At 33.8% G+C, this 24840-nt stretch overlaps 4 protein-coding genes, 1 long non-coding RNA gene and 1 pseudogene across 5 annotated transcripts; 4 read left to right on the forward strand and 2 right to left on the reverse strand.

Moving 5' to 3' along the window:
* Positions 1–1552, forward strand: part of LOC105121455 (ATP-dependent Clp protease proteolytic subunit 4, chloroplastic-like) — a 4057-nt pseudogene extending 2505 nt beyond the window's left edge.
* Positions 1553–1636: 84 nt separating this feature from the next.
* Positions 1637–3907, forward strand: LOC105121456 (probable inactive serine/threonine-protein kinase fnkC). Its single transcript, XM_011020102.1, has 5 exons — positions 1637–2433; positions 2546–2715; positions 2815–3100; positions 3205–3371; positions 3497–3907. The coding sequence occupies exons 1-5, from the start codon at positions 2252–2254 to the stop codon at positions 3682–3684; spliced, it is 993 nt and encodes a 330-aa protein (XP_011018404.1). The 5' UTR covers positions 1637–2251; the 3' UTR covers positions 3685–3907.
* An 8435-nt stretch (positions 3908–12342) lies between these two features.
* Positions 12343–12729, reverse strand: LOC105121458 (uncharacterized). Its single transcript, XR_841551.1, has 3 exons — positions 12719–12729; positions 12585–12638; positions 12343–12426 (listed from the first exon to the last, which is right to left on the reverse strand). It is a non-coding gene; the product is annotated as an uncharacterized LOC105121458 (long non-coding RNA).
* LOC105121457 (uncharacterized) lies at positions 12394–15523 on the forward strand. The gene is made up of 9 exons (XM_011020103.1): positions 12394–12426; positions 12588–12636; positions 12717–12769; positions 12991–13688; positions 13781–13824; positions 13905–13950; positions 14321–14369; positions 14751–14879; positions 15035–15523. The coding sequence occupies exons 3-9, from the start codon at positions 12741–12743 to the stop codon at positions 15159–15161; spliced, it is 1122 nt and encodes a 373-aa protein (XP_011018405.1). The 5' UTR covers positions 12394–12426; positions 12588–12636; positions 12717–12740; the 3' UTR covers positions 15162–15523.
* Positions 15524–15821: 298 nt separating this feature from the next.
* On the reverse strand, positions 15822–20146 carry LOC105121459 (exopolysaccharide production negative regulator). Its single transcript, XM_011020104.1, has 5 exons — positions 19567–20146; positions 19281–19411; positions 17041–17166; positions 16813–16940; positions 15822–16324 (listed from the first exon to the last, which is right to left on the reverse strand). Exons 1-5 carry the CDS (start codon positions 19787–19789, stop codon positions 16012–16014), a joined length of 921 nt encoding a protein of 306 aa, XP_011018406.1. The 5' UTR covers positions 19790–20146; the 3' UTR covers positions 15822–16011.
* Positions 20147–20825: 679 nt separating this feature from the next.
* Positions 20826–23268, forward strand: LOC105121460 (60S ribosomal protein L13-1). Its single transcript, XM_011020105.1, has 5 exons — positions 20826–20928; positions 21779–21894; positions 22040–22173; positions 22580–22738; positions 22835–23268. The coding sequence occupies exons 2-5, from the start codon at positions 21786–21788 to the stop codon at positions 23054–23056; spliced, it is 624 nt and encodes a 207-aa protein (XP_011018407.1). The 5' UTR covers positions 20826–20928; positions 21779–21785; the 3' UTR covers positions 23057–23268.
* Positions 23269–24840: the final 1572 nt, after the last annotated feature.

Consider the following 24840-nt stretch of genomic DNA (forward strand, 5'->3'; position numbering starts at 1 on the left):
AATATTATAAATATTTGATTTGTTAATATGAATTGGATCATGCTTCTTGATAATATATATGTTGACTATTATCCTTGTTATGATAAGCATGATCATTTGTTGAATCCGAATTCTTGTTATAAACCAATATGTATTTTGAATTGACATCTGACTTGATAGCTCCTCATTTGATTGATGTCATGAGTTGAGCCTTGAGATATTAATATGTCTGGACACTCTCATTATTTATCATTTTCAGGCTTATAGCTTGATAGCAGGTCACTTTTGTCGGACCTTCAGAACCTGCTTTTTTTTGTTGTAATTCGAACATTTTCCTTTATGCCTAATTAGTGCTCCAAAACTATGAAATTATATTAACTCTTGTATTAAGACAATTCAATTATATTATGAAGTTGATTTTGTTATTAATGCTGCGTTAAACTCTGATTGAGTTAGGATAAGTTTGTGTGTAAGTTTGGGTTCGCATAAGTATGGAACCTTGGAGGAGAACCTTGTCTATGTGCCGGTCATGTATCCGGGATTCGGGTCGTGACAAAATTGTTGCAGGTTTAACTGGTGGCACAATTGAGCAAGTGCAAAAAGATATTAATAGAGATTTATATATGTCTCCAACTGAAGCAGTTGAATATGGCATAATTAATGGAGTTATTGATAGAGATAGCATCATTCCTTTGGCTCCAGTGCCAGAAAGAGTGACACCAACCCTGAATTATGAGGACATGCGTAGAGATCCAATGAAATTCTGGAATCCAGATGTCCCTGATGATGAGATATTCTAGCTCAGAGCATTCTTTACAGGTATCTTACTCTATATGTGTTCCTTGCAACGTACACTTCCATGAAGCTTTAAGAATTACATGTTATAACTTGGGGACTGTCGTTTTGCCAAACTGCGACTTTTTGAGAAGAGATGCAGGAAATGGTTGCTTGTATGTCTTCTTAAATCATTTTCTCATTTTAGATAAAGACAAATGCTTTATTAAAATATGAAGCTCGAGTTACTTCCCTGCCCTACTGTTCATTGCCCAGTCATTTGAATTGTTTAAGGCCTCATTGTCTTGGAAATGCTTGTGTATAATAATGTTAGACTTTAACAACATTTTCAATCCTCTATACCACTGTTCATCCCGAGAACTTTTGGATAAAAGCATAGTTCTATGATGTAGGGTATTATGTGTGAGTGTGCATGATGATCAAGGAAACTTATAAAATATTGATCTGATTTTCCCTTCTTGGAATTCTCTTAACCAGGCATCTTCATCAGGGCATGGAGTTGATGAGTTGCCCTTGCATTTGAAGGGTCACCTGCAGGATTTTAAACGGTTTTTCTTGCCTTGCTGACCAGCCTGGACCCTAGCAAATTCAGTAGATTGATATTATCTTGCTTGTGACCTTGATATATTCTCCATAAAAAGAGAATTGTTTGATTATCTTCTTCAATTTGTATCTCCCTATGAATAACTAGTGCATTTGACTGAGCTTAAAAATTTGGTTACTAATTTAAGATGAATCGGCCAGGAAAAGAAAAGGGCGAGTGACGCAAATCTTTCTACTCAAGTGAAGCGTATCATTATTCCAGTCGTGCTATGAAGGACTCTAGGACTAGTTTGCATGTGTAGAAGGGGTGGACCTTTTGACGGTGGATACAGGATTACGATTGCACTTTAAGTTGATACACGCGTAATGGCTCCGTCCTGGTTCATTTCACTTTCGACCCCATTCCCTCCCCCGACCAGGAAAAGAAAAGAAAAATTCACAAGAGTCCTTGGAGTAATTTCAGCGATAGTCCTTGGAGAGCGTTTCATCTGCCACCATGACCAATCGGCTAGATGATTTGGTGAGGTGGATCTGGTAGTTAATTTGGTCAGCTGGACAATGCTTTCTAATTTGGTGAAATGAATTGATTAATGCATCATCGCGGGGCATCGCTGCCCTCCTTGTGCCTAGTGTCTTTGCATTTCCTTGCTAGATATCCACCACAGGGAAAACAGCTCGGTGACTGGAAGAAGACTCATTTAGGTCATTCCATATTTTTATGCTTGAAGAGTTAAAAGCACTCCAAGTACTTCCCTTGGACACAACAAAGCCCCTTCTTCCGGCTAGGGAAAAGAATTATTCTGTTCTTTCCCTATATCTTTCCTCCATGGATTCTATGCTTTTCTTTCCTTCAACCAAGGACCGGGTTAACTTACAAATTTAAGAACATTTGTATACACACAAAAACCAGAACGAAGAGCAATAATCAGCAAACATGGCCCCAAGACCAGTCATGGAAGGAATGACGGAAGTTAACGATCAAGCAGAAAATACAAGGTCAATAAGGGATCTTCCACCTGCTCACTATGCATTTAAGATCGAAAACTTCTCCCTACTTTCAAATACGAAGGTAGACAGCGTAGAATCAGGTGACTTTGAAGTTGACAGCTACAAATGGTACGTGGGCTAAACTTTAGTCGCCCGCATATGTAGTTCGCCTCAAATGGTTTCTTCTTCCTGTGTTTACTATGCCGCCTTTCATTCCATGATTAAAATTTTATTCGTGCAGGAGATTATGCCTCCATCCTAATGGAAACAAGAAAAGCAAGGGGGATGGACACATATCTCTATATTTAGCATTTTCCAAATCGAATGCCCCTCCTCTTGGTTGGGAAGTTAACGTGGACTTCAAGCTGTTTGTTTATAACCATATCCATGACAAGTACTTGACCATCCAAGGTAGGCTAGCACACCACTTGTCAACTCATCAACTTGTCCTGCGAGCAGGGCTTATCAATTGTTGTTAATTTTTTTGGTAATTGAACATTTGCTGTCCAGATGCTAATGGGAGGGTGAGACGCTTTCATGGAATGAAAACAGAAATGGGTTTTGACCAATTACTTCCACTGACTCTTTTCAACGATAAGTCAAAGGGATATCTAATCGATGACTGTTGCATATTTGGAGCTGAGATTTTTGTTCTAAAACATACTAGCAAAGGTGAATGCTTGTCCCTGATGAAGCAACCTGTCCACAGCTCTTTCACCTGGAGCATTCAAAACTTTTCAGCACTAGCTCAAGAATCTTGCAAGTCCCCAGTGTTTTGTGTTGGAGGGCACAAATGGTACGTAAAATTAAAAGAAATGTTGTGCGCGCGCGCGTTAATCTAGCGGGCGGGCCGGGTTAATGATTGTATTAATGTGTTTTCAATTACATTTGTTTACGCAGGACTCTGTTGGTTTATCCCAAAGGGAATTCAACATTTAAAGGCAAAAGCTTGTCTATCTTCTTAACCTTGGAGGATTCTGAAACTCTTCCATCTGGACGAACAAAGTATGCAGAATTCACGCTGCGCGTGAGGGACCAACTTTTCGGAAAACACATCGAAAAAAATGGTCAGCTGAAATTTTTCTATAAATTGATTTTCTTATTCAACTTCTTATTGAGCGTGGCGGAATGAGAAAAGGTGGGACTATTTTTATTCTTACTAATCAGTGGTTTAATTGATCATATGCTGCAGCTAATTGCCATTTTTCTAATTCAATCAACGATTGGGGTCACTTGAACTTTATGTCTCTCGATGAGCTCAATACTCTTGCAAAGGGATATCTAGTTAATAATACTTTGGTTGTTGAGGCACAAATTCATGTGCTTACGGTGGTCAAGGAACTCTCCGGGAGCTGTGCTTTTATGCATGGCAACACCTAATTTGCTATATATTCTCAGATACTATTGCAAGTTAAGAACCCGGTAGCAGAAATTGGCTCTGCTCTTGTCTGTGACATAATTAATTGTCTATTTTCTTTAAGCTAATGTTGTTCACAGTTTAATACGTATTTCTGAACAACTTTTGTAGTCTTATCACTCAATTTCGTGACATGATGTGATCATGCCTCGTTACAATTATATTGTATTATCCAAAAATATTACTCTATCCAGATTCTTCTTATATTACATAACAAGCTTGAAAAGTGGACAGTTAAATTAATAATGTCATCTTCATAAGATAAGTGTCCGATCTCGATTAAAAGAAAGGTAAGAAAATACCCTAAGTGCTCAACACTTAGTTAATGTTTGGAATTATAGTATCAATTATTTTTTAAAATATTTTTTATTTAAAAATATATAACGATAATAGATATTTTTTATTTTTAAAAATATATTTTTGACATAGTACATCAAAATAATTTATTTTTTAAAAATAATTTGAAGTAAATTTTTTTAAAAAATTTTCAAAAAAAATTTTAATACAAAAATAAACACATTTTTAGGCATGACAAAACAACAAAATGCTAAAAAAGGTGTGGGAAAACCTAAATTTAACCTTGTATTATCATATTATCAATATCGAAAAAAAAATTATCAATTTTTTTCTGGACATAATAAACATTGATAATGCCATTCTTTAATTCATTGCTAATGATATTTAAGTATTTTATTTAATTTGCTCATTCTCTTTAAGTGTTTTTATTAAAAATCTCAAAATAAACTCCAATATACTTGATCTTTCTTTTAAAATATGATTGTTAGGTCCTTTCTCGTCAATGAATTTTTTTTTTAAAAAAACAAAATTTAATTATTTTTTTGTCCCTAAACAAGGTATAACTAGACATTTAAATATTTTTCCTCTTCATTATACGCATCTTATTAATGATCTTGGATTCATCCTAAAAATTATTTGAGATAGTTAAGGAGCACATGTTCTTTTTTATTCTCTTAAAGAGAACCATTGATGTGTTGTTTTGCTCGTGTTATCATCGTGAAATGCAATATATTAATCTTGATCTTTTGATTGTTCATTGAAAAGAGTTAGAAATTTTGAGCTTCTTATTAATCTTGATCTTTTGATTGTTCATTGAAGAAATTTTGAGCTTCTTATTTTTTTGGACCCTTGCACACCTAGACCTGGGATTTGCAAGGTTTGGTTACTGCACAAAATTTTCTCTAGTGTCCACACTGCCTTAAATGGATTGTTCATGCCATGTTTTCCAAGAGCTCTAATAAGAAAGATTTTTCCATAATTAACATCCAAATTGCATATGATCCATCCCTATATATTGATTAATTTTTTTGAGTGTTCTGCTCCCTCCTTATCTTACCACTTTTATATTTTCTAATTGATTGTTAGTCATGATTTTCTGATTCTTTACAAATTGGTGTGTATATGTCTTTGATGCCTAACTTATTAAGTGAGATTGTTTTTATTTGTATATTTGCTAATTTTATGAATAGATACTAAATTAATCTTGTTCTCGAGTTTTTCTTTATTAAAGTATTGATCATCTCAACATGTTTCGTTGAGTCATGTTGAATTAAATTGTGAGCTAATTCTATAGTTGTCATGTTGTCATAATATATTCTTATCCTATCACTCGATGTGTATTTATTTTTAGTAAATAACTCATTTAGTCATAACATCTCACACAATCTTTCGTCATTCCTTTGAACCTGATTGCTGCGCTAGATAATGCTATTATTTCTTGCTTCTTACTTCTCCATGAAACAAAGTTAATTCCCACAAAAGTAAAATAGATTGATTTGAATTTTTTAATATGTATTTGCATATCCATCAACATTAAAGTGTCTTATTCTTTGAGATTATAAGCCTTTTTCTAGAAGCTAATCTCAAATATATAAGATTTTGATTTACTATGTTCATGTGATCTTTATTGGGATTATATATAAAGAGATTTACTAAACATCTATTATAAGCTATATCTGGATATGTAAATAATAAGTATATCAGTTTTTCAACCAGCTATTAATATCTCTCTTTATTAGAGGGAATTTGATTTGTATATTCTTCAATGTTAAGATTTTGTACCATTGAAGTGTTAGCATGTCTATTTTTGAAAGTAAGTCTAGTGTATACTTTCCTTATGATAAAAAAATACCTCTTGTTGATTTAGCCTATTCAATAGCTAAGAAATATTTTATCTCCCTAAAGTTCTTTATTTCAATTTCAATTGCTAGGTTTTCTTAAAGTTTTGAGATTTTTTTTACATCATTGCTTATAATTATCATATTATCAACATATATTATCAATGTTATTACCTTTCCCCATTTATGTTTAAAAAACAAGGTATGATTTGAATTACTTTGTCTAAATTCAAAATTCTTCATAGCTTAATGGAACCTTCCAAACCATGCACAAAGTGATTGTTTCAACCCTTGCAATTTATATAATATCTAACCAGTGAGCTTATAGTGTATCCAGGTGAAATATTCATATACACTTATTCTTTAAGATCTTTATGGAGAAAAGCATTTTTTTACAATAAATTGATATAATGGTCAATATAAATTTGTTGTTAGAGATATCAAAACTTATATATATTCAAATTTGATGCTAGAGAGAATATCTCTTAGTAGTTTATATCATACAATTTAATATATATTTTTTATGATAAGTCTTGATTTATACCTTCCAATGATCCTGTTTACCTTATGTTTTATATAAAATATCCATATGCATCTTATAATTTTCTTTCTTTTAGGTAGAGAAAAAAAACACCATGTATGGTTTTTCTGTAGTGCCCCCATTTCTATTATATTGCATGAGTTCACTCTAATAAAGAAAAGGATTTTTTTATAGATTGCTAGAAACATGCATAGATAAGAATAGATGTACAAAAGCTTATAGTGATTATGATAGCTTTTGGGATAATACATGGTTGAAAATTAGGTATTATGATTTCTCAGCTATATATTCTAGAGAATACCAATTTGATGGTTTCCCCTGATTATACATAAAAGGTAATTTATATCTATCAGGAATATAATTATATTAGAAAATTAAGTTTAATGAATTTTCTTAAGAGTATTCTTGAGAGATGTCTTCTGGTATTCTTGAAGGGAAAAGCCCTTTTTCTTTTATCTCAGTAACCTATAGTTAGATTGGTTCCAGGTCGGTACTTTTTTTTTTCTATACCATTAAAGCATAAGCTCAACAATTTCTCATTTTTTTCATGTGTTTCCTCTTAAAGAGAGGTGAATGAGGTTAATAAATATTGTTTTGATTCTAAAAAGATGACATTTATATTGACATGTATATGCCAATTAATAGGATGATAACAACAATATCTTTTTTTTACATGTTTTATATTCTAAAAAAATACAACAAACAACATATTGATCAAGCTTAGTATATTAATTTTTATGGATATAAACAAAGGTAATGTAACTAAAGATACAAGGAATAAGAATTAATATGGATGAGATATGTTAGATTGAAATCTAAAAATCTAATACCTTTGAAATAAGAATTAATATGGATGAGATATGTTGGATTGAAGTCTAAAAATCTAATACCAAGGCATTGGATTCATTAGGTATAATGTTATGACAACTACCTTATAATAGTGATAATATAGCAAGTGAGCTCTAATAATGAGTGCCCTAACTATTTTTAAGATGCATGTTTTGTTTTTTTTTTTACAATACCATTTTATTAAAGTTTTTGAAAACAAAATATTTCATGAAGAAGATCGTGTGTGTGGAAGTATTTGTAAAATTCTTGATTATATGTTATAAGAATCTCAATATCACATGAAAAAAGATTTTGAACCATAACATAAAACATCTTGAAAATGCTAAATACCTCATGTTTATTTTTTATTAAATAAAGTCAGGATATACAAGTGACAAACCAATAAACACTAGACAAAATGAGATATTAGTAAGAGTCCCTAGACATTTGAGTAAATTAAATAAAATGGTGTGTTTCTTCTATAAGAGCTTACTAGATATGATACTTGGTGATTTTTGGCTAAGATATATATATACCTTTGCAATCTAACTCATTCAAATAGAAACAAGCTAGAAAATAAATGCTTCTAATAACTAAATTATGGATACTTTAGCTAAAAATGTGCCTTGCATATTATTTATTTTATGGGTATAAAGATCATCCAAGTAATATAGTGACTTTGTTTTATTACATGATCAATGATCCTGGTAAGAATATCTTGATAAACATAAAAAAATTAGATATATTAGGACATAATAGTGTAATTCCTTAATAGCATGTTTACCAAATATTAATTTTTTAAGAGCGATGAAATAAGTGAAGTGTTGGATAATGATAGAGATAATGAGATGAAAACTATTTCAGCTCTTATTTTTTTGGTGGTGTGATGTCATTAAAATCTTTTTATTAAATGTCATGGTTGGGAGCTTGTAAATCAATTATTCTATTAATCTTTGTGATTAATAACAAGAAGAGTTTAATCATGGTTACTTGATTCACTAAGATTAGTTGAACCTTCACAAGAAGAGTTTAATCATGGTTACCTGATTCACTAAGAGTAGTTGAACCTTTAAATAGTGAAGTTAAGAAATATACCGCAAGTATGAAAGATAGTTCTTGTCCAAAGTATTCAAGTCCCATGTTCACTATAGCAACTCGACAAATCTACTAGTTTTTCATGTTATTTTTGGGTTTTAAAATCCTGCTATCAATATAAGTACTCATGCAATTTGAGACATGTCTGTTGGATTTTTATTCAAGTTCTATGTTCACTATAGCAGCTTAATAAATTCACTAGTTTTTCATGCTATTTTTGGATTTTTAAATCATGCTACTAATATAAACATCTATGTAATTTGAAATATATGTGCTGGATACTTTCGGAGATTTTATAGCGAGTACATCTAATTTAAACCTTGGGTTGATTGCTAGTGGGTGTATTTTTTGTTACTTAAGCCTATAAGAATTTCTTTTTTATTCAAATACAATCCACTTTAAATTAAACTTGTGGAAAGTTAAATGAAGTGTCAAAAATATATATTTTTTTAATAATTAATATGCAATTTTTGTGAGCATGGCTATAGAATTGCCATTAAAACTATATAGATTGAAAGTGAAAATATGTAAAATTAAGAGACTAAAATGGATTTTATAAAAATGGACCAAAATTAAATTTCAAAAGAACTACAAGGACCAAAGTTAGTGTATCAATAACAAGCAACTCATTTTATTTTAACACGAATGAAGTTATTATGTTATAATATCATCTAATTTCATGTATCAAAGAAAATAATTAGAATAATTTTGGTCACTTTCTTAATCCCACACATAAAAATTTGTTTGGGATTATAGTTGTAATTGTTTTTTAAAATATTTTTTGTATCAAAATTAATAAATTTAAAAAAAATTATTTTTAAAATTAATATTAAAACGATTCAAAACGTATAAGAAAATTAATTTTTAATAAAAAACATAATAAAGTTTTTGAAACGGTATCCAGTCAAAGCCCTCCAGAGAGATACAGAGACATACATCAGGCATTCCCTGGCATGAAAACGACTTCCCAACTGCCACCATGTTATAAATAATCACTTAACAAAAAACAAAGGGCAAGTGCACAAGGTCCCTTTCAATGCTTCCATCAGGCCATTTCTTTAATTTGTTTGAGCTAAGCATCTACTTCTTCAATGTCTTTAATTAGGTTTGAATTTGATTTCTTATTATTATATTGTTTATTAAGAGATTGTTTGGAATTTTATTTTTAAAGAATTTTAAAGAATAATTTTAAAGAATTTTGATGAACAACCTATTATATATATATTTATGTTTTTGTATTGTTTTGATGTATTGGTGTAAAAATGATTTTTTAAAAATTAAAAATATACTATTTTAATACATTTCACAATAAAAAATAATTACTATTATATTTTCAAACACCTCTTTAAATTATATCATTCTTATTTTATTTTGTTGTTATTATTATGGCTGATGTCAACTTGGGGACAAATATAATAATCAAACTGAATAATGATCAAGAGTTCCTATAGTTTGATGGACAATGAAACATTTGTCTCTTTTGTGCAACATCAAAAGTAAAAGTTAGGTTGTCCTGGTGTAATTTCTTGCAAAAATGTGTTCCCTGTATTTGTCAAAATTATTGTAGGTTTTTTTGTTTTTAACTGAACAAGGGTTGTACTTGTACATGTTCTCTTGACTAGATTTTCAACTCCTAATTATAGGGATCTAAAGTCCAGTTTCTTGTTTTGGTCTCCGGCCTCTGAAGTTTCTGATCGTTCCTCCACTGAAAGGATTCTGTTTTTCCCTTTTCTTTTGTCGCAAGTATTACTAGTCCTTTTTGAGGAGGAAGGAGGTTTGACACATCTACTTGCTTCTGGAAAAGGTAATATGATAAATGATAGATAGAAACAAGGGAAGCTTGACAGGCAAATCAACTGTAAATTCAAGAAAGTGGTTAGCAGCACAGCTTCAGTTTTTATCAGAGAGGTGAGGGGGAGAAAAGTGTGATGGAGACAGAAGGAAGAGGGTGTGCAGACTTGTATAGGAATTCAAGTGAGGAGTCATTTCTCAAATCTTTGATGGAGACCTCAATTGGGATGCCAGTACCCACCATGGAGATGTTGGGGTTCAATAATCTCTCTCCTAACTTTCGTACTGACAGCGAGGAGCTGTTCAAAAGCTGGCTTACAAATGGAGAGGCAAGAAAGAAAATTTAATCTTGATTTCAGCATCGAAAGCTCGAGCTCATCATATGCTTCTTCTTCCTTTGCAGGATTATTGACTGATCATCTATACATACTATGAGTATTTCTGTTCGTGTTTTCAGAACTTAGAACTCAATTACATGTAGTTGGCCGCCTTTTAGCGCTAGATCTTCCTCGACAGAAAACCAATATTAGACTGACAAAACATCATGATTTGTATTTTTTTTTAAAATGGACTTGGTTATGGTCTAATTATTTTGTCATTTAATTGGTCAGCTTTGAATTTTGCCAGGCTTTCGATTCATTGATTGTTTCAAGTGGTTGATAATCTGAAGAAGTCGCTATACAAGTTATTAAACCAAAAAAATTCAGAGCACATCTGTTAAATCTGTACATGACTGTTTAACAATAAAGCATTTGCCTTGCAGTGTTATTCGGAAACATAAGAATTTTTCATGAAGTTATAAGCCACATTCCATTATAAACTGTTATTCATGCACTGTTTTCACTTTCCTTTATATTTCTTTTCCTCCTGTGATTTTCCCCCCCTAACCGAGTGACATCTCTTCTTTCAGAATGGCTATAACTCAACAAGCATAGCACATCGGACGCGACAAACATCAAGAAGGTGAGTAGAATGAAATAGTAAATTTTGATAGAGAATCGACGAAACCATGCCATGCTCCAAATTCAGGTTGCCCTCGATTTTAAGATTGTTTTGAAGGGTTTTTCCGCCATGGTATTTTTTTTTCCTCGTGTTGTTTAACTTAAAAATCTCGAATACAGCAAACTAAATCTTAATGGTGGAAAGTGCATAATAACTCACCCTCTGGAGCTAAATGTAGCTACATTTCCGTGCAACTACGTTACAAGTTTGTTTGACTTAAAGGAAGCTATATTACCAATTCATCCTTCACAAACTTGGGAAACACCCAGTAGGTTCCAGCCGATTGAAATGCATGGCCGGCCCACAATTCCCTTGCATAAGAACATCATAGTAGAAAATCATCTACCCTTCTCAGTTCTAAGTATCTAAACAATTGGCGCGATTCATAGGTAATTTGTTTCTGTATTGGAATTTGGAAACTGTCGTTTGAAAGACAAGTTCTTCTTGGGTCCTCTGGAGCTGAATGCCTGAAATTGAACCCTGATGTCCTTTGGCTTTTTAGGAAAACTTAATTTGCTCACGGACTTAGCAATGCCATGTTTGAGAATTAAGAAATATGGATAGCAGAAATATGAGTTCCTTCCCTGCAGATATATGAATTCTTAAAGCTTTTATTTTGAAACCCTTCTTGTTCATCACATGGCCAGCTTGAGATTGTTATGGAATCATCAAGGCGAGTCATAATGGCGGTAATCGAATATACACGTAATGCTTCATGTGTCATTGAGATAATATAACCTCTTGGCGGTTCTGGCAACTATGCATGTCTCTTTTGCTTCAGTTCTTTTCCCTTGTAACTAAGCATGGCTTAATAGATCCTTCCCAACTGATCGGTTTTTGATAGAGGACAACTATTTTTCCACCATTCTATGGGGAATTCTACTTTCTGCACCCTCAACCACAGCTACTTTGCTCCTTCTGTCAAGTTTTCAGTTCCTCAAATATTCTTTAGTAGTACGTGATACTTTAAGGAATATGGTCATGCAATCTCAGCCTTAAATTCTTCACACCTTGTATCTAATTTGTTGCTCCTTCAACGTTTGAAAAATTTCTGAGCATCGAGTTCTGTCTATCATGATTCCATAACTGAAAAAATGTTTAGTTAGGAAATAGAAGTTTTCTTTCTGACAATTACATGTATAACACATGAATTACGCGAGTGACGATTACAGGATATCCACCGAACTAGTCAATTTGACCAGTCAGCAACATGGAAGTGTACCACAAAAGAAAAGGAGCAATGATGTTTTATTCACACAAAATAATCCAATATCTGATGATATTTCTAATGACCTCAATCAACAATCAGCCAGGTAGCTGCACCCTTCTTCCATATGCTCTTGTTTGTACAAGTTTACATGATTTCTAGATTCAATAATCTATATGGATATCGTATGATCCAAGAGAGTCGATGCTTTGCCATCAAGAGAATAGCGATTCTGATTTATCACTTTGTTGTTACCACTTTTATCAGGGATGCTGCTGAAAGGACAATGCCGGCTAGTAATTTATATCTGGCTTAGGCCTGTTAGAATTTGTTATGCGCAGAACTTTTGTTCAAATAAGACTCTGGATTTCTGACAGTGTCGCATCTCTTACGCAGACATGGTTTCACAGTTCTCAGCCCATGACAAGAAGTCGATCCTCTGAACTAAGGTATTAGCGTTACGGTGCACACATTCACAACAATCACATCATTGATAAGTTTTAGTTAGCGATGCTTTAGTGTGCTACTGGCTGCAAATTCTTCACGTAGATGATTATCTTACATCTGGCAGGAGTAGTGGAATGCATTCTGTAAGTCATAGAAATAATTTTACTCCAACAAAACAAAGAAAAATCGTTTTCTTTGCTTCACTGTCCAACTTGTTTCGCAGGAGAAGGTATGTTGCTATGCAATGTGCTCAGACAAATATGGGTGTGGAAGCTATGCAGGATGTTTCTGGGCATGGTGTCAACAATGTGAAACATGAGTTTGTAAATCGAAATGGTTTCAGTGACCCTCCTACGCATGCCACTGCCAATCAGCTGGGCCCGTTCATGTCTCCACCCAATTCATCCTCATCTACTTTTAACACCCCACAAATGAGCAGCATAGATAAAGTTTCTTCTGTTGTTAACATGCTAAAGGGTACACTGGAACGCAAGAAGCTAGGTAGCCAGATTGAGAAGGAAACAGTTGAAGATAGTTTTAATGCATTTTTTCATTCTCAAGAAGTTATAATCAACTCCACTTCCGATCAAGTAAAAGGGAATGGCATTTACGAGATTCCTCCAGGAAGTTTTCAGGAAATATCATCTGGTCAAGTTAAGGATCCTGGGGTTTTGCAGACAGTTCAAGGACCCGTGGATCTTGACTTCGAAGGTTTTGTAAATACAATTAACCCAATTCAGCTGGGCACAGTTTCTCGAGAACCTTCTCAAAGTGAATCTTCTGCTGCTGCGCCAGTAGTTTCATCTGGTTTTGATGCATGTGATGGTCCCAGCAACTCAAGTCAAACTCTAAGCGTTTGTGAGAGCTCAAGGAAACGAGTTGGAAATGGTAGGAGTTCAGAAAATGGTTCTAGAGCCAAAGGTGTGCAGTTTAAAGAATGGCCTCTGTTTTATCTTGAAACTCGATTGATTTAGTTTCTAAGTTTGTTCGTGCATCTTACATTTCAAACGCAGATTTTAGAGAACGGATAATTGACAATTTGAAGGACGATCGAAAGGTATCTTACACGCTTCAATGGAGAACAAAGTACTCTGATTAAACATGAATTTCTTTACCTACTTCCTTTCTCTCTTGTAGAAGGGGGAGCTCATCCGATATGGATCCGAGACTTCGGCAGGTTCAGGTAAATCACCTTATCCTTAAGAATCTCACCAGCATGACAGTTGGCTTTCCTATGCCTGGCATTACTGAAAGGAGGAGTCAACATGAATGCGTTGCACTATTAGTTTCGATTTGTTCATGATACAGAAACGTAGTTCTTGAACAGGAAAACTTAATACTAAAATCACTAAATCTGCAACTGCCAGTTTTGCTTGCGGAACACAATTTTCCTGTAGTTCTTCTTTATTATCACCCGGTAATATTGTGCTTGAAAACTTCATTCATTTCATCTGGTATGCTTATTGTGATTTAAGCAAAGCATAAAACCTATTCAGATGCTTCGCTGCATTAGTATATTGGTATGCAATATCTGACCGACCAGATTTATGCAGTGGACAAGGCGGACCCAACTAAAAAGCGGAGAGTGGAACGTTCGCGGAAGTAAGCTGAACTTAATCTCTCAGCTTTATTGGCTCTGTTATTCAAACTTTCAGAATCATTTTGATATGACCTTCATCTGGAATAGATTGATCAGTCAGTTAATGGTTAGCAGTTGTACTGTCAGATACTTACGATATCAGGACTCAAGCATTACGGTTAAACAACTGAGAAAATCAAATGGCTAATTATCCTTTCGTTGAAGTGTTTAGCATAAGGATATATGGAAGATCCAGACTGCTCCAATTTGCACCACTAGACCTCATGAGCTATACGAGGATAACAGAACTCGAAATTAGTCTTACAAAGAAAGCATGTACAGGTTTTAGAGGATAGCTATTTCCTGCTAGGTTTGATTTACAATGAATTCTTTGGTGATGTTAGAATGGCGGAGGCAAAGGAACGGAATATGACTCCAGCAATCCCGACCGATATGCAGTCAATCCTTAAGCGATGTGAAAATCTCGAGAAGGAAGTACGATCACTCAAGCTGAACCTGTCTTTCATGAACAGGTAATGACAGGGTTAGAACTAAAGTGCTTCCAATTGAGCTGTCAAGGAATGCATTGAGATTTCATTTCTCCTATCATGTTTGTTTTGATTGACGTCTGCGTTATGATCTAGAAATTGTTTGTCTAGTAATCAATTACTGTGAAATACTACTACAGGAAGGATTCTGAGCAGACTAAGCAGATAGAGGAGCTTCAGAAACAGAATGAAGAGTTGACTGATGAAAAAGAACGCCTCTTCGAAGAAATTGAGAGGATTCTAGCAGACACAGGGAAGATGTGGTAGAAGTTACTCTCCCTTTGACTCTTGCATACCACACACTGGTGCACCGTGTAAGCGGCAAATCTTTTGCGAAAGCTGCAGTAATTCTGGAAGACCCAATCTAGTAATCTAAGAAAACCCTACCCAAGATGTTAAACCTAGCCTCAATTTTCCAGTGCAGGTGTTGTGACTTGTTTGTTCATCATATGTGCATGAAAGTAACTGCATGGTATGCCGTATCTGATAAACTGTGAAAGCGATGTAAATTTTTAAATTTCTATAAGGATGAACCAGCTGGGTGTAAATATATCACGCTGGGAGGCTTTTATCCTGAGAGATGGTTCTAGTCTACGTGTTTAATAGTCAACTTGCTTCTGATGATCGCTGATGTGCGTGGATAATTTTGGAACCACTTCCATCCCTCTTTTTGTAAGAGATTGTTTGCGTTTCCCTTGAGGTTCTACCACAATCAACATATTGGGGATTGAGGAAGTTTATTCTTGCATCTTTCCCAGGCATAAGAAAGTACTAGGAGACATAAACTCTGTCGTGCTCGTATCCTTCGCAGGGAGCAGAAAAGACAGATATTCTCTCTTCTATTAATCATGGCCTTCAAAACAAGATTTTACAATATAATACAAATCGTTCATTTGAAAAAATGGAAACACTCCCCCCCCCCCCCCCCCCGTATAATATGATGCCTATACATGAAAGACTTTCCCAGCAAGATACATAAGTTGCTCAGCGTTTACTCTATCAAAACACATCTGGCAACCACAGGAATCACGTACCTTTGGGCCAGGAATGTGTCGAATTGCAGCATCCAGGATCCAGGAAGAGAAAAAAGGAATTGGCACTCGCAAAAAGAATGCTGCTAGTAATTATAAACTCTGCGGATCTCAGGCAGACCAAGTCTTTTCCCATACTGGATTGTCAACCAACCCATAAAAGAAATGTACGCCACAAGAAAACAAGCGCGCTTGAAGAAGACTATATTGGTGTAAGAAAACATCCTAGCTACAGGGGTTAGACGAAACCATGATTTTATGTGCTGGAGGATTATTATAAAGCTGATGGTGATTATAGAAGTTGAAAAACCAGCAATAACTCCAGCTATTGTTTCCCACCTCCAATTGCCAGCCTTTCCTTTCTTTGGAACCAACGAGGAGTGTAACATCTCCTTAGATCTGAACATATAAAAGCCAGCGATTTTACATTAAATACTGCCAAAGCCACACAACAATTGCAAACAGATGCCTAGCATTTACATCATTTGCAGCTAACCATTTCCAAAAATATAGGAGCAGTATAGGTTTAATCATACAAGGACTGCACTTTCTACCAGAACATGTGGAGAAATGAAAATTATATTCAACTCATTTAATGATAGATGAGCACTCTGATGGGTGAGGACCATAAAAATAAAAGGCATATCCATGTTAACAAATGGCCACTAATATTAGCAGAAATACATAACTATCATTAACTCATATCTATCAAGACAGTCAAATCAAACTGCTTTACACACTCAAGATGATCCCTTGGCCATCCTTCATCTAGTTTGGATATGTAAATTCACCATCTATATTGAAGACATCAAATGCCATAAAAATGCACAGAATATATGTAAAGTAAATAAGATTGAGTGTTATTTTTCTATTAAAAAAATACTCACAGTATGAAAAAACGTTTAACCATCTCAACTTGAGATGGATCTTTTGCTTGACAACTGAAAAGATCATCACGATATAAGCTCACTTTCAAAATGCCAGACGTATACCAGCAGTCGTAGGTTTTATTAACCTGAGGAGAATGAGTAGAAAAGAATAAAATACTAGACTTGAGGAAATTTGACTTAAATTGCAATAACAATGAGGGAGACTGGAAGCTTTGCAATCCCTACCTTGAATTTATCTTTGGTCAACCATGCAGCACCAAAATTAGGCCGGCAATTTAGAGGTAGGGCCTCATTTGGAGCCTCTGCTAATGCAAATCGTGTTTGACCCAAAGAGTGATCTTTGTATTCCACCTGAAAATGGAAAGTTGACAAAAAATAATATTAAAAAGACCCATTCTTGACACCAATGCCTCAACCCATTGCACTTCTAAAACTAGTCAGATACACGCTCAAGGGTGTGCAAAACTTGACTATATGTTGTAATGAGAATTTGAAATGTGCAAGCATGAAACTTGCAGAAGTGGTACTTTGAAATCCTAACTCAACCCGATCCAAAAGCACAGGTTGGATTCATGTGAAACTACAGCCACTGAGAGGTTTCTGAACTGGGGAAAATGAGGAGCTCCAAACATATTATTAGAGGATCTGCTCATATACATGTAATATATTTCCATTTTCTTTCATAGCCATATGCTAAATGTTGAAATTTTTCTATTGACTGTGCACTGTAAAACTAATATTAAGATATTGTCAACTCTATAGCTACATCAAAGCAAATACAGAAACAGCACGTGCAGATATATAATACAAAAATCAAAAGCAAATTTTCTAATCTGCTAGAATTTATTGATCAAAGACAATTATGAAAGGTTGAAAAACAGGCAATGGAGACAAATTAACAGAATATTTGTTGCCCTCTCGTGTATCTAATCTGTCTCGGAGTACTACCTGCATAGAGTTTCCAGAGATTTAGCAGGATTATGGATGTATGTGTTAGAGAGAGAGAGAGAGAGAGAGAGAGGGGAGAGTTGATCATGAGTCATCTAGAGTAAGTCTTCAATCAGATCATCAGCTAAGCTAAGTAAAATGGGGAAGTGAAGTCTTGTGCCTATTCATCCAGAAAATGTACTGATGGCACATAGAAGGCAGCTTTCACATTGGCATAAGCATGACCTGAAATAACAGTCATATAGAACAATGATGACAACAAAATAACAGAGGCAACTATCTATTTGCGCATGTTCCTTCGAAGAATGTGGGGTACATTGACTATAATCCAAGGTACGATAGGAAACAACAAGGAACCAGTGTTGCATCATATAAAGATTATTAAGGTGGCATGTAAGAAACAAGCCTTCCGTTGTCTCCTCTTGTAATGAGTAACAACACAATTTTCTTCAAATACAGCTTCCACAGACCCAACAAATATGGTGTTTCTTCTTTAAACAAAAAGATAGGAACTTTAATAGTACATAACAAAGTTAAGAGATTTGTTACATACCAAAAGATTGAAAGGATCCACTGATATAAAGAAGATATTATATCATAGTGAGAGGTCCCTGGTTTAATCCTTTGATATGACCTCTTATAGGGGATGATGAATCCAAATTTTGCACTTCCTGATCTCCCTTTGGATCATAGATCCTTGGAGATTAGTGATAAAACAAAGGATTGAGAGCACCCACTGATATAGAGAAGAGTTTATATCATAGTGAGAGGTTCCCCGTTTCATCCTTTGATATCACCTCTATTGGGAGTGATGTATCCAGATTTTACACTCGTTCTCCCTTAGGGTAATAGATGCTTCTAATCAAATACAAAAGAACTATACAAAATCTTCCCTTTTGCATTGAAAGGTTTGAAGATTACAATACTCTTGAGTTAGAATAGGATCTGGACTCCTATCAATTAAATGTTAATCTTAACCAAACTAGAAAACCAGTGTTATTTATCAGTATACAAACTTTGTGATGACTGAAAGTAGAAGATACTCCTAAGGGGTAAGGAATTAGGATATCCTTCAACTGGAACTTCTACATAATGAACAAGACCAGCAATGATCATGACATTCCATACAAACACCAGCCCCTGTGCATCTATTAACCCGACAACAAATTTCAAGCTGAAATGTTCCAAGTAATGCCATTCCACATCATGGCACAAGACCATGCTCTCATAAACTTCAAGTGTTTTGAGAATGAATTATTGGAATCACCATAGTTTTTAGCTTGCATAATCTCAACTTCTAAGTTACCTGTCTAACTAATTTTAAGTTCAAATCTACTTTTGGTATTTCAAGTATTCAAGGAGTACATTCTCCCTTTCTTTTCCACTCCCACTACGCATTAGTCTAGCAAAACAACGGACCTCAGTTATCACAAGAAATCATTTTAGCAGCAGATACTCCTAATCCCTTGCAATATAGAAATCACGTATACTTGCTGAAAAGAACAAGATAAAATCACCTCGAACACTGAAGCCCAGTAGTAATCATAGCGACAGCGAAATTTGCTTCTGTTATATGGATAAAACACATGCTTGGCTTTATAATTCAAAAACCCAGGCTCACAAACCTTAGATGATCTAAGATCCACACCTGAAAAACAAAACAACCCATTACACCATTCAAAAACAAACCAAAACAAATGAATAGATCAACAAAAACTCATTGTATCAAAAACGAAAAAATATGTAAAAAACAGATATTAATTCAAGTTTAGAATCACATGGGTAACAGTGAGAGGGACGTACTGCTGGAGAGTATCTTGCACTGAGAGGGAAGAGAGAGGGGAGTTGTAATTGACAAATGACCCATGAAAAATGCTAAAAAGCCTACTAATATTGACAAGGAAAGGAAGGCAAAGATTGGGAAAAGAAGAGCTAAAGTTAATCGAAAGGCTAGATATATGAAACCCTTTTTCCCATTTTCAGGGGTTTCTGTTTCCTTTTCCATTTCATCATCACTAACATCCATCACTACCGCTATGCTATGCTATACAATACTATACTATTATCAGTGCACACAGATTGCTGGGATTTGGGTTAAAAAGCCGGTCACCGGAATCATTAATCCGGTGATCGGAGACTCGGGTGTGAGAGGGTTTTCTTTTATTTGAGTGGAGAAGGAAGAAGAGATATAGCTATTTTTTTGTTTTTTTTTTTTTTTTTGAGAGGGAAAGCGGTGCATGTGGGCTAATCACAGTCAAGAATAATCACTCTAATCGATCAATGGCGTAAGGTTTTTGTCGGGATTTTCTCTTAGTGATCATCGTGACTGGTGACATCCATAGTCAGCACAGCACATCTGGGGGTGATTGGAAGTCTTTTAATTGTCGTTCAAAAATATATATATCAAAATAATTTAAAAAATAAAAAAGAATCTTACTTAAATAAGAAAGTAAATTCCTATACAAATTAGAAACTTTAGCATGTATCAGTGATTTATAAAATTATAAAGAGAAAATCTAATCACAAGCAAAGTTTGGGATGCTTGAAGTGATTCTCTTAAAAATATTTTAATTTTAAAATACAAAATACAAATAAAAAACTAATTAAATTTTATTTATTATTTTTTTTCTTATTTGATATAAAAAAATTGATTATCAATTACTCAGGGATCATTTAAGCCTTTTAAAAATAATCTAATAATATTTGACAAATAATAAAATTTTATATTTAGTAAGAAAACATACTTTAGGGGAAATATTTTTCATGGACTTTTCAATTTAAATTTTCATGAAAGCTTTAATTTTATGAGTTATAATTTTGTTGAAAGCTTAATTGTTTTTACTAATTCAAAATTCATTAGTTAAAAAATCAAATAATTATAGAATAAAATTAATAAAAAATAGTTTGAGAGTAAAATTAATATTATTCCAATAAATAATTCAAGGATATATTTTAGGAAAGGTCTTATAAAATAATTAAAAATTATGGTGAACTGGGCTGAATTTGATAGCTCAAAGGAGTCCATTGAAGATAGGCAGTAACCGAACCCCAGGCCCAAGAGTCCCTAGGGTTTTTTGAGAAGCTTATTTAATATAAACGAAGCTAACCCTAAAAAATTCTACAGCTTTCATTTGTAATTGATAGCCGCCCTTCTCTCGCTAACAGGTATCTCTCGGCATCTCCTCTCCTCTTTTACTACAATTTTGATTCTTGATTTTTTTGTATTTTGTAAGTAACCCAGAACTTGGGTAATCTTTTCCTTGTATTCTGTTTCCTTTGCGAAGGACGTTGTTGGATCTGATCACTTTTAAGGATTTCTTACAGTTCTGTTTATGCTTTTGCTTCTTTCTGTAATCGCTTATATACATGTTTGGGCCCTGAGAAACTGAAAGGGGTAAAGAACTATGATTTACTTCTATTATTTGTGGAATTGTGTTCACTTTATTTTCAAACTAGTTGATGTCTGTTACCTTCCTTTTCACAAGAGTTTCTAAGTGATTTTCTGTTTTGGGTTTTTTCCTTTTTTTAGCCTGTGTGTTCTATCCTGCTGCTTCGACGTGTAGCTTATTTTGTATCGAGTCGCTAGTGTCACCACGATATTTAAATTCTCAATATTTTGAATGAGCCTATAATGCTTTGGAATGATTGAGTCATTGTGTTCTAACGACCTGGACAGGTCGTTAGAATTGTGGGTTGAGTTATTTTCTGCTCTCCTTGCTTTCTTGCCAGCCTGCCATTGAATGCTTTTATTTTTTTTAAGTATCTTATTTTTATTTAAGTATCTTATTTTTATTTATGAATGAGTTTGAAGACCTTTAATGGTTACCTTAAGTAACTAAATAGTTTTGTTTTCAGAAGGTAGTGTTCACAGTGTTTTGGTATAAACAAATTGAAATTACTGTGATTGTGTTATTATTACTTTAAGTTTTGCCATCTCGATGTTGCCAGATCCATTCATTTTGCATCAGTAGAACAATGTACTGTCTCTAACTCCGCAACTCACATACTGTTTCAGGTAAGACATGGTTAAGCATAACAATGTTGTGCCCAATGGTCACTTCAAGAAGCACTGGCAAAACTATGTCAAGACATGGTTTAACCAACCAGCTCGAAAGACCCGCAGACGCATTGGTGAGAAGCCTCTAGCTAACCTTTCCTGTTAATATCTGTAATAGAACAGACTCATACATGATCCATGCATGTGCATATACTGCACATGTGACCCATTGTGTACTTTTAGTTACAATATTTTTATTATCTATGTAAAATTTTTCAGCTCGTCAGAAGAAGGCTGTCAAAATCTTTCCCCGGCCTACAGCTGGACCTCTTCGACCCATTGTACATGGCCAGACTTTGAAGTATAATATGAAAGTGAGAGCTGGTAGGGGTTTTTCTCTTGAAGAACTCAAGGTCAGTTGGTTTTCTTTTTCCTGTTTTTGTTGACTGCTTTTTTATTTTTAACCATTTTCTAGGCTCCAAAATGGCTAATTGTTTTTTTTGCTATTAATTGTATATTCCAGGTTATGGTGTCTATATTTACTTATATGCAGGGTTGTGTTTTTTCTGTACCCGGTTTCAGATTCTAACTTGTAGTGTTTTGCGTTACAGTAATTGGAGATGGATATGTATATATATCTGGTATTCGGGGTACATTGCTTTGTGAGCAGGAATATGTAAATTTGTTTTAGGTCTTGCAAGTCTTTAGAACAGTTTTCTCTTTCTATCTAATATTTTGCATATTTGTGTTTATATGGTCACTATGGATATTTTTATAAGTATTGTATGATGAATAACCCATTTCTTTTTCCTTCACCAGGCTGCTGGTATTCCAAAGAAACTAGCTCCCACGATAGGAATTGCTGTTGATCACCGTCGTAGGAATCGCTCCTTGGAGGGTCTCCAAACTAATGTTCAGAGGCTGAAAACATACAAGGCCAAATTGGTTGTCTTTCCAAGACGCGCTCGCAAGTCCAAGGTACTTTCTGTGGTATGGCAGAGTACCATGGCAGAGTAATAGTATGATTGTCTTTCTTTTTACATGGAATGTAATATTTATACATTTATTTTGCAGGCTGGTGATTCTGCTCCTGAGGAACTGGCAACTGCTACCCAAGTGCAAGGACATTTTATGCCTATTGTACGAGAGAAGCCATCTGTGGAGCTTGTGAAGGTCACTGCAGAGATGAAGTCATTCAAGGCTTATGACAAGCTCCGTGCGGAGCGAACAAATGCACGCCATGTTGGTGTCAGGTTGAAGAGGGCTGCAGAAGCTGAAAAGGAAGAGAAGAAGTAGAGTTTGACACTGTCAAGTGGGTTTTTTGAGTGGGATGTTGAGTTTTTGTTGTTTCATCTTGAACTGGGTTCTCTCATATTTCCGACATTTAGTCTCTACCATAACTTTTTAAAATGCCAATTGAGTTTTAGAAGTTTCAAGGATTCGTAGTTTGCGGACATGCTTTAATACATTGAACATGCTCAAGTTCTTACTGCCTGGTTTTGTCTCTACCATCATAGCCTGGCTGGTTGTCTCTGTTCTAAATCGATGGATGTGTACAATTTGACAATTACAAAAGGTTTCAGGTTCCCCAAGTGTAATTGTGAACTCGTGCTAAATTAAGTGAATCGCTGGCCGTGTGAAGACAAAACAAAAGCCTTTGTTAAATGATTTGATGATGATTCATTTTATTTTTACCTGCATTTTGCAGCTTTGCTTGGTGCTCGTGCAGGGTGCCCGTTTGTTCGGTAAGGTCTGGCATCGACCTTCCTCGACAGACCATGTTATTCAAGGTCGATCTCGAGCTCTCTTGAACCCAATTTGATTTAGAATTTATTAAAGAGAATTTAATTTCTTAAATACTACTAGGTTCACAGTAGAAACTAAGTTTTGATTGATATTCAAGATGACTTGTAAATATTTTAAGAGAGTATTATTTATAACAATTTTTTTCCTAAACTTCAACAGAATATTTTTCACCCTGAAAACTCAATAATAATCCTACTCATGATAATATACATGCTATAGCAGAACTTCAAGAAAAGTACCTTTGGCCCAAAAGGGGCAAATGAGGTTTCTATTTCAAACTAGGAAAAAAAAGGTTCTGACAAACATGCACAAAATCACCAAATACTAGAAAAACATAAATTCCTTTTTTTTTTTTTTTTTTTTTGTTGAAAATCACTTTTATAAAAACGCATGCACAAAATCATCAAACACATTCATTAAGATTTGTATTGCATGGGAGAACTTGAACGTATGGTACGTAACTAGCTATTTCAAACCATGAATTGAATATTTTTTATAAAAAAATAAATATATAGGTTTTTTTAATGTTTTTTGACAAAAAAAAATTCTAATAATAAATTAAAAATCCTATGTATATATTTTATTAAATAAGTTGAGTCTCATCCATGCCAATAAATACAAAAAAAATATTTACACATTTATTTGACTTATCTTGCTGTTAGTTAAATAAATTTTGTTGAAGGCAAAAAAATAAATGTGTAAGTATTATTAATGTATTGTTAATATCAAGTAAAATAATATAATTATAAAGCAAAACATCAATAATTATATAAAATAAAATAAAATGAAGATCATAAGCATTAATAAAAATGTTTAGAATTTCAAGTTAATTTTTCATGTGGTAAAAAAATGAGATAAAGTTGCAATTACTGTAGTGAAATACTATTTCATTTTATTCTTGATATAATATTTTTTTATAAAGAATAAAAAATAATAATTTTTTTTCCAAAAGAATGTAAAGAGAAAAGATGGGAAAAAAAATGTATACACACACACACAGACACACATACATACATATATATATATATATAAATGAAGGTAAAAACAAAAGGAATGGTTATAAATAGAGAAAGTATAAAGTAATAAATGCAAAGTGTAAAGAGAAAAAAGAGAAAAAAATCTAAACAATTTACTTTTATAAAAAAATATTCAAAAATTTATAGATTTGTCACAAATACAATACCTAAAAAAATAAAAGATTTTACAAATATACTATTTTTACATGGAAACACCTTTTTCTTTTAGAAAATGTATAAAATAATAATAATATAATA

The sequence above is a fragment of the Populus euphratica genome, unplaced genomic scaffold (genome assembly GCF_000495115.2).
Source record: "Populus euphratica unplaced genomic scaffold, PopEup_1.0 scaffold25.1, whole genome shotgun sequence".
Taxonomy (NCBI): domain Eukaryota; kingdom Viridiplantae; phylum Streptophyta; class Magnoliopsida; order Malpighiales; family Salicaceae; genus Populus; species Populus euphratica.